The sequence below is a fragment of the Melanotaenia boesemani genome, chromosome 19, assembly GCF_017639745.1.
Source record: "Melanotaenia boesemani isolate fMelBoe1 chromosome 19, fMelBoe1.pri, whole genome shotgun sequence".
In the NCBI taxonomy this organism is placed as follows: domain Eukaryota; kingdom Metazoa; phylum Chordata; class Actinopteri; order Atheriniformes; family Melanotaeniidae; genus Melanotaenia; species Melanotaenia boesemani.
In genome coordinates this window covers 2654465-2667115 of record NC_055700.1, presented here as the reverse complement: position 1 = coordinate 2667115, position 12651 = coordinate 2654465, and the positions used below count along the sequence as shown (strand labels likewise).

The window sequence follows — 12651 nt, the reverse complement described above, 5'->3', positions numbered from 1 at the left end:
TTAGTGGTTTTCTAAACGTGCAGCGACTTTTACTGAAGAAAGCTGTTTTAATGCCTGATGTTCCAGATGTGAATACAGGTAACATGTCAGGGTCAATATCCAGTCTAGTGTTTGTTTGACTCCTGGTCGGGTAGCAGGCGGCGGTGAGACAGGGCTTTCCTCACAAGATGGCGCTCTCATCTCAACAAGCAGCGTGTTGGAAATTCATTTTCTCTTCATTTCATTAAAAATGTGCAGCGTGACAGTACTTTTCATAACGAGGGCGTTGAACTTGTTTCCTCCTGTAAGTACCTTGGTACTTTCTTAGACAACCAACTTAAGTTTGATGTCAACCTGCAGCTGCTCTGAGTGGGGACCACAAAGAATCGACCTCTGGAGGAAACTGAACTGGTTTTCAGTCAGGCCCATCATCATGTGTAGCTTCTATCAGGCTTTCATGGAGAAGCTCCTGGTTTCTCATTTATCTGCTGTATGCCTGCCTCACTCTCAAAGACAAGAACAGTCTCAACCGTATTGAGAGAATTTGTTCTATAATCATTGGACTGCAGCAGAGGGACCGGGCTTCGTCCTGCAATAATCACATTGTCCAGAAAGCTGATGTGATCATCTGGTCATGCTTTAAAAAATAAGTTTTCCTTCTTGCCTTCAGGACGTCACTATGTTTTATCCTTTTCTAAAACAAACCGGGCTATTCATCTTTGTTTTTTTATGTGTTGTGTGTTGTTGTGCTGCTCAAAATAATTGTTCCTGGTGGGACTAATAAAGTTTTCTAAGTCTAATGGAGTTGTTAAAATCCAGCACTGACTGGTGTGGATGGAAACTTGAAAGATTTCATTTCTCTTAGTTTTTCCTCCTGTTAGCTGATAACAGTTTAGTCTTCTGTTAAATCTTAAATGAAGGGGACAAACTAACATTTTTATTATTTAAAGCTCTTCTCATCTTAGAATCTAAAGCTTCAGAGTTTTTCCTGACCTGCAACCATTAACACATCTTCACCGGTGGACAGCTGGAGTCCAGACTCTCTGTCTCCATAACAAACACACTCCCGAGCTTCACTCCTGCAGCCATGTTGTTTCTCTCTCCCACTCATCATATTCAAACTGCTTCTAATCTCATCACTTCGATCAGACCTCCGTCTAATGCCTCTGAATTTCTTTGTGAACTTTAACGACATATCAGAACGTGAGATAACTGAGGATCGACTCCTCCATCCAAACTCTACACCCATCCAAGGTTATAATAGTTTTGGATTTTTCATTAGTTTTAGTTTTTATTTCGTTTGGACTTTTTGTTTTCAATTTCACTTTTAATTAGTTTTTAGAGCAGATTCTCTTGTTTTTACTAGTTTTTGTTTTTTGAAAATACTTAGTTTTACTTTAGTTGTTATTAGTTTTAGTTTTCTTTTTTCTAAATTAGGGTATTTGTACAAAATTTAAAATAATCAGAATAATCATTGTATAATAAAAACTCAACATGATACAAATTTTAAAAACTGTATCAGGAGGAAACATGAACAGCCATCAACAAATCAAATAAGATAAACAACTTTAAAATTTCCTCCTGCTTTTTGTCATTTGGTTTTATGTGTGAAATATTATGTAAAAGTATCATCCAGTCAATACATCATATATAAAACTGATACAAAACGTAGAAATAAAAGCAGCAGAAACAAACGGATTAAAAAAAAAAAAACCCTAAAAAACACACCAGCATATGTTCTGTTATTGTACTGATGCTTATAAAACATGTTGCCATTAGATGTGTTTCCAGTACTGAGTGTGGTGACTGCAGCTGGATAAAAACTGGTTCTGAATCAGTTGGTTCTGGTCTTTATTGTCCTGTAACGTCTGCGTGACGGCAGCAGCTCAGAGTGTCCAGGGTGGAAATTGTCCTTGTTTTTTTTAAGACAGCAGGAACTGTGGAGTTCTTTTGGTGTAAATAATGACCTCCTTGTTTGGAGGTGTAGAGCAGCAGATTGTTGTTCCTACACCACACAGTCATTCGCTCCATCTCGTTCCTGTAGGTGGTCTCATCCCCCCTCAAGATGAGGCCCACCACCTGCAAATGTGACGATGCTGTTACTGTGGTGGGTGGGGGTCATGGGTGTAGAGGGTGTAGCAGGGGACTCAGCACCCAGCCAAGTGGGGAACCTGTGCTGAGGCTGAAGGCTGTGAAAGTGTAGTTACAGGTTTTGTCCACCAGAGGGAGACTGTATATATGTTTATGTATTAAAAACTGTGTAAAGTCAGAAATAAGTAGTTATACTTGTACTTCAAGTGATGAGGAAAAAAAAAAGGTTTATACACTGGTAAAAAATAAAATTAATTTTTCTAGTTAATAAAATTTAGCCTTTTAAAGTAATATTCCACCAGCAGTCCTTAATGAGAAATATAATCTAGGAGCCTTTTTCTTCCATTTTTTTATTTATTTTTTGTCCAACAGTATATAGAGGAATTTCTTTCTCTTGAGATTTTAAGAAACAACGTTTATAAGAAAACATTTATTCCTTTGTCCATTCAATCAGTCGTCCTTTTCCCTGCCCATGATTCATTTACTTTGCTTGACTTCTAACACACTTTTCTATGCAGTAGATACATTTGGAATTCTCTATTTTGCATTCTATTATACAGACAAATGTTTGGTGAATAAATCAATAAATAAACAAATAATAATATCTTTTACATTTTATTTTGAAAAAGTATAGAAAGTATTGTCTTTAACTATCTGTACATAGAAGCCATTGTAGTAACGATCTTTGAACAGCAGAGGGCAGCAAGAAACACAGAGCTCTGCTAATACATGTAGATATAATTAAATACATTCCTGACTGCATCATTTGTTTTGGCTTTAAACTTTATTTCTTTGCTGTTAGATAAATAATAAACTGGTTAACTCGATGAGATCAAATACTTCGTGGATCAAACACAGTTTCAGTTTTTTCTAATTGTCTTACATATTGACTCTAATGTGGGTTTGAAAGTGTAGTTACAGGGTGTGTCCACCAGAGGGAGACAGTATATATATGTCTATTTATACAAACGGTTTGTAAAGTGAGAAATGATCCATGACACTGATGTCTGGTGATGAAAGAAAAATAAATAAAAGTATACAAACAGAAAAAGAATAATATGTATTAAGTGTTTGCTGTTTTATTTAATATCCCACCCATACTCTTTAAAGAGAAAAATAATCTAGGAGCCTTTTTCTTGCAATGATTTTTCTTTTAGATGACGATTTAGTGTGATTTATGAATTTGTATATATATATATTCCTCAAACTTAACTTTTGGATTTTCTTTAGCAACTTCCACTATTTTTCTACTTTATTATTTTCAATTACTTTTAAACAGATTATGTGCTGTGGGACATTCATTAAATAATTTATTATCTACCTACCTGGCTGGATTAATCACAGCTAATGATTCTTTTCTATTTAAGGTTTACCAGTTTCCATCATCTGCTGACATTTTGGGATCAAACTGAAGCTGAAACAAAGAGGATGGTGTGTGTTGGTACACACTCATCTGTGAAAAGCTGGAGTAAAAACAGATGTGATGACATCATCAGGTGAGCTTTCCTGGCCGTCAGGTTAATATACCTGTATATACATATATGTAGTCTGCAGAGTCTCATGTTTTAACCTCATTATTTTTCAGCTTTCCTCCTTTAAAGATAAACTTTCTTTGAACTTCTCTGTTAAATTGTCTTGATAAGAAACTGCTGTCACTTCACAGATCGTGGTTGTAGATGTGTAACCATGGCGACCAAAATAAACTGATATGCTCGGATCAGATTAAAGAGTTGAGTTTCCTGCGTGGCTGATAAAAAGTCACGAGTTATAAGTAGATGTGAGACTCTGAATTTAAGTTTCCACAAACATCAAATGTCAACTGTGCTGGTTAAATAAGTCGAGAATAATCTGTTTTAATACAACACCACAAAACCACAAAAAGTTCTTTTATTCCCACAGAACATAAATCTTTAAACTGAGAGGTTAACTGGCAACAGGTCAGGAACATGACTGGATATAAAAGGAACATTTCAGAGAGGCAGAGTCTCTCAGATGGAAAGATGGACAGATGTTCACCAATCTGAGACAAACTGGCTTAAAACTGTGGAACAATTTCAGTAAAATGTTCCTCAATGTAAAATTGTAAAGACTTTAAAGATCCACCATCTACAGTGTTTTTCATCAACGTTTTCAGGAGGAATCTCTGTGTTCATGGGACAATGCTGGATGCTGGTGATCTTCTGCATTAAAAGCAGACATGATTCTCTTCCAGAAATCACTGTGAACACAGTTCACCCTGAAACCCACAAATGCAGGTTAAAGCTCCATTATGCAAAGAAAAGCCCTGGAAAGGACGCTCCTCCTCCTCCTCTGATTCCTGTCTCCGAGGAGGTTGCTCCTCCTCCTCCTCCTCCTCTGGTTCCTGTCTCCGAGGAGGTCGCTCCTCCTCCTCCTCTGGTTCCTGTCTCCGAGGAGGTCGCTCCTCCTCCTCCTCTGGTTCCTGTCTCCGAGGAGGTTGCTCCTCCTCCTCCTCCTCCTCTGATTCCTGTATCCGAGGAGGTTGCTCCTCCTCCTCCTCCTCCTCCTCTGGTTCCTGTCTCCGAGGAGGTCGCTCCTCCTCCTCCTCTGGTTCCAGTCTGAGGAGGTCGCTCCTCCTCCTCCTCTGGTTCCTGTCTCCGAGGAGGTTGCGCCTCCTCCTCCTCTGATTCCTGTCTCCAAGGAGGTTGCTCCTCCTCCTCCTCCTCTTCTGGTTCCTGTCTCCGAGGAGGTTGCGCCTCCTCCTCCTCTGATTCCTGTCTCCGAGGAGGTCGCTCCTCCTCCTCCTCTGGTTCCAGTCTGAGGAGGTCGCTCCTCCTCCTCCTCTGGTTCCTGTCTCCGAGGAGGTTGCGCCTCCTCCTCCTCTGATTCCTGTCTCCAAGGAGGTTGCTGCTCCTCCTCCTCCTCCTCTTCTGTTTCCTGTCTCCGAGGAGGTTGCGCCTCCTCCTCCTCTGATTCCTGTCTCCGAGGAGATCGCTCCTCCTCCTCCTCTGGTTCCAGTCTGAGGAGGTCGCTCCTCCTCCTCCTCTGGTTCCTGTCTCCGAGGAGGTTGCTCCTCCTCCTCCTCTGGTTCCAGTCTGAGGAGGTCGCTCCTCCTCCTCCTCTGGTTCCAGTCTGAGGAGGTCGCTCCTCCTCCTCCTCTGGTTCCTGTCTCCGAGGAGGTTGCGCCTCCTCCTCCTCTGATTCCTGTCTCCAAGGAGGTTGCTCCTCCTCCTCCTCCTCCTCTTTTGGTTCCTGTCTCCGAGGAGGTTGCGCCTCCTCCTCCTCTGATTCCTGTCTCCGAGGAGGTCGCTCCTCCTCCTCCTCTGGTTCCCGTCTGAGGAGGTCGCTCCTCCTCCTCCTCTGGTCCCTGTCTCCGAGGAGGTTGTTCCTCCTTCTCCTCCTCCTTATCTGATTCCTGTCTCCGAGGAGGTCGCTCCTCCTCCTCCTCTGGTTCCAGTCTGAGGAGGTCGCTCCTCCTCCAACTCTGGTTCCTGTCTCCAAGGAGGTTGCTCCTCCTCCTCTGGTTCCTGTCTCCAAGGAGGTTGCTCCTCCTCCTCCTCTGGTTTCTGTCTCTGAGGAGGTTGCTCCTCCTCCTCCTCTGGTTCCTGTCTCCGAGGAGGACGCTCCTCCTCCTCCTCTGATTCCTGTCTCCGAGGAGGTTGCTCCTCCTCCTCCTCCTCCTCTGATTCCTGTCTCAGAGGAGGTTGCTCCTCCTCCTCCTCCTCTGGTTTCAGTCTGAGGAGGTTGCTCCTCCTCCTCCTCCTCCTCCTCTTCTGGTTCCTGTCTCCGAGGAGGTTGCTCCTCCTCCTCCTCTGGTTTCTGTCTCCGAGGAGGTTGCTCCTCCTCCTCCTCCTCTGGTTCCTGTCTCTGAGGAGATTCCTGCTCACTGTGTATCTTGCTGGAGTCCCTGCTCCTCTGTCGTCTGGTCTCTGGCCATCCACCAATGGGGTCCCTGCCTCTCTGGCCCTTATCAGCCCGGCCTCTGGGATCCTTCCAGAGATCCGTCTCCAGTCGCTGTGACCTCCGGGTCGTCCTCCAAAGTTCCTTTTCCAGCTGTCGTGTCGTCCTTCAGCCCTGTCGCCAGGACAGTGTGTTTAGTCCAGGATCTACTTTTTACATGTTGCTGCCATCAGATTCACAATGAGCTCATATTTTCTATTAAATAGTAAAATGTCTGTTTCAACATCTGATATGTTTGTGTTCTACTGGAAATAAAATTTGGCTTGATGAGGTTTGGAAATCACTGAATTCTGTATTTATTTACTTTATAAAAATGTCCCAACTTGTTTGGAATCGGGGTCGATAGTTCAGTCCTCGTCTTCAGTTCTGGAAACATTTAGTTGAATTATTCTGTGTTCTAGAAGTTCCAGCCTTCATCTTTCATTCAGATTTCACACTGTTTTATAGTAAAAGTCTCCAGTTTAAGGTTCTTCCTGGGGTGTTACCCCCCTCTCAGGTGGAGTCGCCTTTGTTCATTTCCCACTTTGTTTCTCCACCATGTTCCTCACAAAATGCACAAAACAGGTGTGGAAGAAATTTTACTTATTATGATCTCTATATATTATAATCACAACTATAATTACTTCCTTTACTATATTCATTTATAAATTGTATTTACACTGATTATTACTATATTACACTTTTTACATTGTACATTTTCACTCATCACGCTTTAATTCACTTTAAGGTTTATTCTCTTCATATACATGCTCTGTTAAAAGTTCACTACGAGGGTAAGATGATCTTTATCTGGTCCTTCCTCAGACCCTTAGACTGGTTCTGGTGGAGACACAACTATGTGAGGTTGTTTTGACACCAGCTCTTGGAGTTGTGTGTCCACCCAAGGTCTTCAGGAAGGAGGATTCTTTCTACAGAAATGTAGAACGATTGTTTTTCCTCTTGCCTCCCCAGAGTCTCTCTCGACTTCATGCAAGTCGAGACGACCACTCTTATTACTTGCAAGTAATTCTGTATTCAATACTTCTCCTGTAATAAACTTTTTTTATACTTTTACTCATTCCAGACTCTTGGTAATTTTTCTACAACACAGGCCAAACGTTTTAAGCTTCATCTGTTCAGAAACATTCAGCTCGTGGTGAATCCTTCAGAAGATTCAGAGGAAATGTTGGATTTCTTTCTAAAACAAAGTTATCATTGAAAACTGATCTGAGACCACCTGAAAGAGAGAACCTGAGTTAACCAGGTTAACATCAGCCAGTGTCCTCATGGAGAAAAACTCCAAACATCAGACCTGATTCAGGAGGAAACTGTTCAACCGAGTCATGAATGTGGTCTCTCTGGTTCAGTCTGCGTCTCTGAATGTTTATGCTGACCTGAAGGACACGGCTCTGATCTGATCTGCTGGAAAACAAGCTGTACTGGTCCAGACCACAGCTTCAGATGAAGTCCAACAAGAACCTCTCAGAACTTTGGAAGCATGTTTATCACTGGATCAGAGATGCAAACAAAGCAGCTCATGCAGCGTAAACTCCTGCAGCCAAGGCTGTCAGGTCACCTGACTCAGGTGTGATGGTTCAGAGAAGAAGATCCCAACACAGGACACAACAGGCAGGCCTGCAATCCAGAACTGAGATTTCAGCTTTCAAGACTGTTAGTGAGACAACAAAACAGACCAGAAGCCAGTCTGAGGGTCAAGAAGCAGGACCAGGAACCCAGACCTGGTTCATACTGGACTCAGACTGACAGGGTCCCAGAGGGAGGTGGGTTTCCTCAGTCAGAACAGAGTCCACACAGAGACACATGGACACATGAAACATCTGCATCATCTGCACCATAACTCCCACTGACATGTTTCCACACGTCTGATCTGACCTCCAGATCCGGTTTCTGACCTGGTTCTGGTTCCTGAAGCTCCCCGTTTGAACATCATCCAGACATTTTTCACTCTGACCAGAGAGGATCCGGTTTGCTCTCCGTAGCGGACTTCTTAGATCTACATTTCTCAGAAAGTCAAACTTGATAAGAAGCTGCTGTCAGATTAGAGGACGAGGCTGTGGTCGTGTTGCCATGACGACCGGGACGGGCTGAGCTTTTCCTGTTAGTTTAAAGCTGCAGCAGCATCCTCTTATCATTTCTGCTGAAACAGATAACATCAGCTGCAGCTGGAACTCATGACACCATTTTTAACCCCGTCCTGTCCAACATCAGGACAGAATCATGGTCTGGATGCCGTGTTGGACCAAACATGTTTACTTTCTAAGAGGAGCTTCATAGATAGAAGCTTCTTCATACTTTAGTGCTATTTTTGCTTATTTATTTGTTTATTGCTGCATTCTGTATGAATGCTGAACCTGACAGGTGGAAGAAAGGAAGGAGGAGAGTAAACAGAAGAGAAAGGAGACAAAGAAACAAAGATAGAAAGCACATAGATAGAAAAGCACACAAACCCTCACAGAACCACCTCCATGTTTCAGGGTTTGGGTCGTCCTGACAATGAAAACAGCCTGAAGTTTGATTGATCAGAGGATCGGCTTCTTCCTCTGGTCCACCGTCCTCTTCCTGTCCTCTCTGATGAGGACAGAGGAAAGAAGAAGCTCCATCCAGCTGCTCTGAGCTCTCCATGAAGGCTTCAGGAGGACAGATGGTGGTTCAGCTCTGCAGGTGAGCTTCATCTCCCACATCAACCTCCATGTTTCTAGACTCTGAATCCAGTCAGAAACATTCTGATCACTGATCAATTAAAGCAGAAATGTGTTGTTATCAAGCCCAGGACGTCTGCAGAGGGAAACAGAAGATTTATGGAACAGCAGGATTCTTACTGATGACCAAACACTGGAAGATATATCTAAATATCTCTGATTTCAGAGAAAAACTAAATCTGATCCAGTCCAAAGACTGAACTGGTGTCAGACTGGACACCAGTATGAAAAGTGTCTGATCCACTGGTGAAACTGTGGGATGGCTGATCATGTGACAGAGTCAGAGATGTGTGGGTGAAGCTCCGCCCCTTCCAGATTTACTCTGAGGACAGCTGGTGTGATGATCAGAGCCAGACGAGACAGATGAGGACACGTCCACCTGGACATGGATCACCTGTTGGTGCTGATGCTGCTGTGGAGCTCAGGTAGGACTCGGCTTTAAAGATCAGCTGTTTACAGAACAACATGAAAACAGAGCAACACGATGGACCAATCACAGCTCGCTGGATGAGGAGGAGCCAGCAGAGAGTCTGACCGATGGAAGGAATTCTGACTTAGAAATGAGGCTTTCTGGAGCATCATCTCTGGTTGGAGGGAAGGACTGAGACCAGCTGTCCCGAGTCTTTCAGGAGTCTGAAGTGTGACGATAGCAAACACTGATAATGTCGTTAGCAGATGAGCTTCAGTGTTGTGTAATGTCACACAGCAACGGTCCGTCTAACCAAGTCTTACCGTCTTATATTCAGCCAAGAAGTTGTTTGGAGAGTTAGAAACTCAGCCAGAGCAGAATGTGTTCGATTATTATTCATGTCTTTTATTTCTTACTTAGTAACTGAATCTTAAAATTGGCTGTTTTACATTAATATTAAGTTAAATTATGAGACTTGTTTGAGATCATACAGAATCTTTCACACCCAATTTTAGCTGTAAAACTAGTTTCAGGACCTCCCAGCACCAACTATCCACACACATTTCCTGAAACAAGAGAAAATATCTGGACTTTAGACACGTGAGAAATATCTTAAATCAAAATGTGAAACACTCGTTTCAAGTCTGTTATTAAGAAAAAACATCAGAACCGAAGCAGTTTTTATAAAACGGCTGTTAATTCTCCAATGAAAAAGAATTATCTGGTTTTAAGATCTTTTCTCTCAAAGTGAGAAACTACACTGAAAAGTTGCATCAACAGGCTGGTTTGGGGATTTTTTTTACTTAATCAGCGACTTGAAAGACTTTGACTGAAACTCTGGTGGAAGGAGGGTTATTGCTGACATAAATTCAGTCAGTCAGTCAGTCAGAAACAGGCAGTCCAGCATCTTATAGTAAAGTTTTACTAAACTCCTCCCTGCAAATAAAAACACATAAAAAACATTCACATGCACAGAAACATGTACCTACACACACTAGCACATACACACACTAACAATGCCGCCTTATATTCTTCAAACTGGGTTCAGATCCAGACTGTTGCCGGGACGACAAATAATCCTGATTTCTTATTGGCTGGTACAGACTTGTGATGTATTACCTCTTGGTGTAGCTTCTTCTGACTCAGTCTTTCTCTTCTACCATCCTCCTGGGTGGGCTTCACTTTACTATAGTAAAGTACATGAAGAGTACCTGATAACAGATATTGTGACTGAGTACATTAATCTGTGTCATGCTGGGCAGCATGACTCAGCCATTTTGTTTTGCAGCTTCATGCACCACGTTACACTCTAGATAACGGATATAAACACACCGACCGATTTGAAAACGCTTCGTAGTTGATTCAGCAAAGAAAAGCAAGAGGAAGAGAGAGAAAGAAAGAGATCCAGCAGGAGTCTTCCTCTGGCAGGATGAAGATGGATACTGGATTAGCCGTGGTTGTTGCTGACTTTAATTACTTCCTACGTTTCCATGATGGAGCGTCTCAGAACTAAATGCTCTTCTTGAGTTTAAATCTACATGATTTAAAGGATGTGCAGCGGTCGTGTTAGACATGAAACTGATCATCACTATCAGTCCTTTCTGCCAGCGTTCCTCTTTCAGCTCATCTGTTTCTTTCTAAACTAAACTACAAGTCACAGCTTCTAGAAATTCTCATCTTCCTGAAGCTTGTTTTCTCCTCAGGATTCCAGGCTGAAGGAAGACTTGATTCAACAGGTAAAGAGAGAAATCAAAGAGAAATGAAAACATCCAGAATCAGCAGTCATGTCTGACTTTTAGTTTCTATGAATAACTGATGACTGGTTTCTGTTCAGAGTCTGTCAGGCTGGTGGGAGGAGCCAGTCGCTGTACAGGTAGACTGGAGGTGAAACACCTGGGAGACCAGTGGAGACCTGTGGAACTCCAGCATTGGACCCTGAAGGCTGCAGCTTTCTTCTGTCAACATCTGGACTGTGGTTCTGTTGTTTCTGCAGCAGAGAGACATCTGTCCTCAGAGACATCTGTGTGGTTAATCACCGCTGGCTGTCTTCATCCTGGTTCTGATCTGAGAGAGTGTTTAATGTCAGGTCGCTCTTCCTCCATAATGCATCTCACCTGCTCAGGTAAGCCTATCACTGATCATCTCTGACATAACCAGAGGATGGAAAGTTTCAATCTGAAAAGGACTGCAGGTAAATATAAAAACAAAAGTTATCGTCTGAACAAAAGAGGTTTATTTAGTGATGAAACCTCTGGAGTCACCTTCATTCTCTCTGATGGAGCCTCGGCCCTCAGACAGAACTAATGGAGGAGTTCAGGTATCGGTGTGGGGGGTACTAAAGGTGGAATTAGGGAACATCTTCTGAGTTTCTGTCTCATTATAAATAGAAATAAACATGGCTTGTCACTGCTGAAGCAGGTGAAGATCCATCAGTATCTGCTTCACCTTGAGTTGAGAAACAAATGCTCATCGTTTGTAAAAAAGAAAGGCCGATATTATAAATATGAATATTATTTATCACGTACTTCTGATCATCTGTTCTAACTACTTATATAAGAGGCTGGACCCAGGACGAGGCAGCAACAGCAGGAATAAAGGTTTACAAATGTTTACTGATGTGATCCTTCATGAAAGCAAACGTTCAACAATCCTCCGAGCTGGAGTTCAAGTATCTCAGGATCCTGTTCAGGAGTGAAGGAAGGACGGAGCAGGAGATCTACAGGTGGATCGGTGCAGCGTCTGCAGTGATGTGGACTCTGCAAGCTTGATCATTCAGGAGGGGGACAGAGTAAAACTGAGTTGAAAGTCTTTCTGACAGGAGACTTCACCAGATGTTCCCAGTAGACCTTCATGACACATTTGGGCCTGCCAGGCCTGACCAGCATCCTCCCCACCATCTGACAGAGGAACTGAAACTAAGAAAGAATTCAGATTTCTTGGTTCATGATTCCATCATCTGTTCTTCTTCTTGATGTGTAAAATGATCCATTTATAAAAAGTAGTTTCTCCTCATCATGGTGTAACAGTGTGTGTGATGGTGTGTGTTGTGTCCAGACTCTGTCAGGCTGCTGAATGGATCCAGTGTGTGTTCAGGCAGACTGGAGGTGAAGTCTGACCAGACCTGGTCCTCAGTGTGTGAAGCTGACTTTGACCAGCAGGATGCAGAGGTGGTCTGCAGGGAGCTCGGCTGTGGGCCTCCTTCAGTCCTCCAGGGGGCGCTCTATGGAGAAGGGGAGGCTCCCATGTGGACCAAAGAGTTCCAGTGTGGAGGCCATGAGTCTGCTCTGCTGGACTGTAGAAGCTCAGACTCTGATAGAAACACCTGCTCACCTGGCAGAGCTGCTGGACTCACCTGCTCAGGTAGAAGAGGAGCTGCAGCTTTGATCTGCTTCATTTCTCTTCTCATCAAACTCACTTTGTTCTTTTACTGATGACTCTCTGATCTCTGTTCAGATCCTGATGAATTTAGGTTGGTGGGAGGAGCCAGTCGCTGTGCAGGTAGACTGGAGGTGAACCTGGTAGAATGGAGACCAGTGGATGGTTATAGATGGACCC

At 43.2% G+C, this 12651-nt stretch overlaps 1 protein-coding gene across 1 annotated transcript in view; it reads left to right on the top strand.

The window, feature by feature from the left end:
- Positions 1 to 12651, top strand: part of LOC121630394 (scavenger receptor cysteine-rich type 1 protein M160-like) — a 185318-nt gene that overhangs the window by 156893 nt on the left and 15774 nt on the right. The window contains exon 12 of the mRNA XM_041970678.1: positions 10941 to 11218. Coding sequence (XP_041826612.1) covers positions 10941 to 11218 — 278 coding nt within the window. The remainder of the gene's footprint in view (positions 1 to 10940; positions 11219 to 12651) is intronic.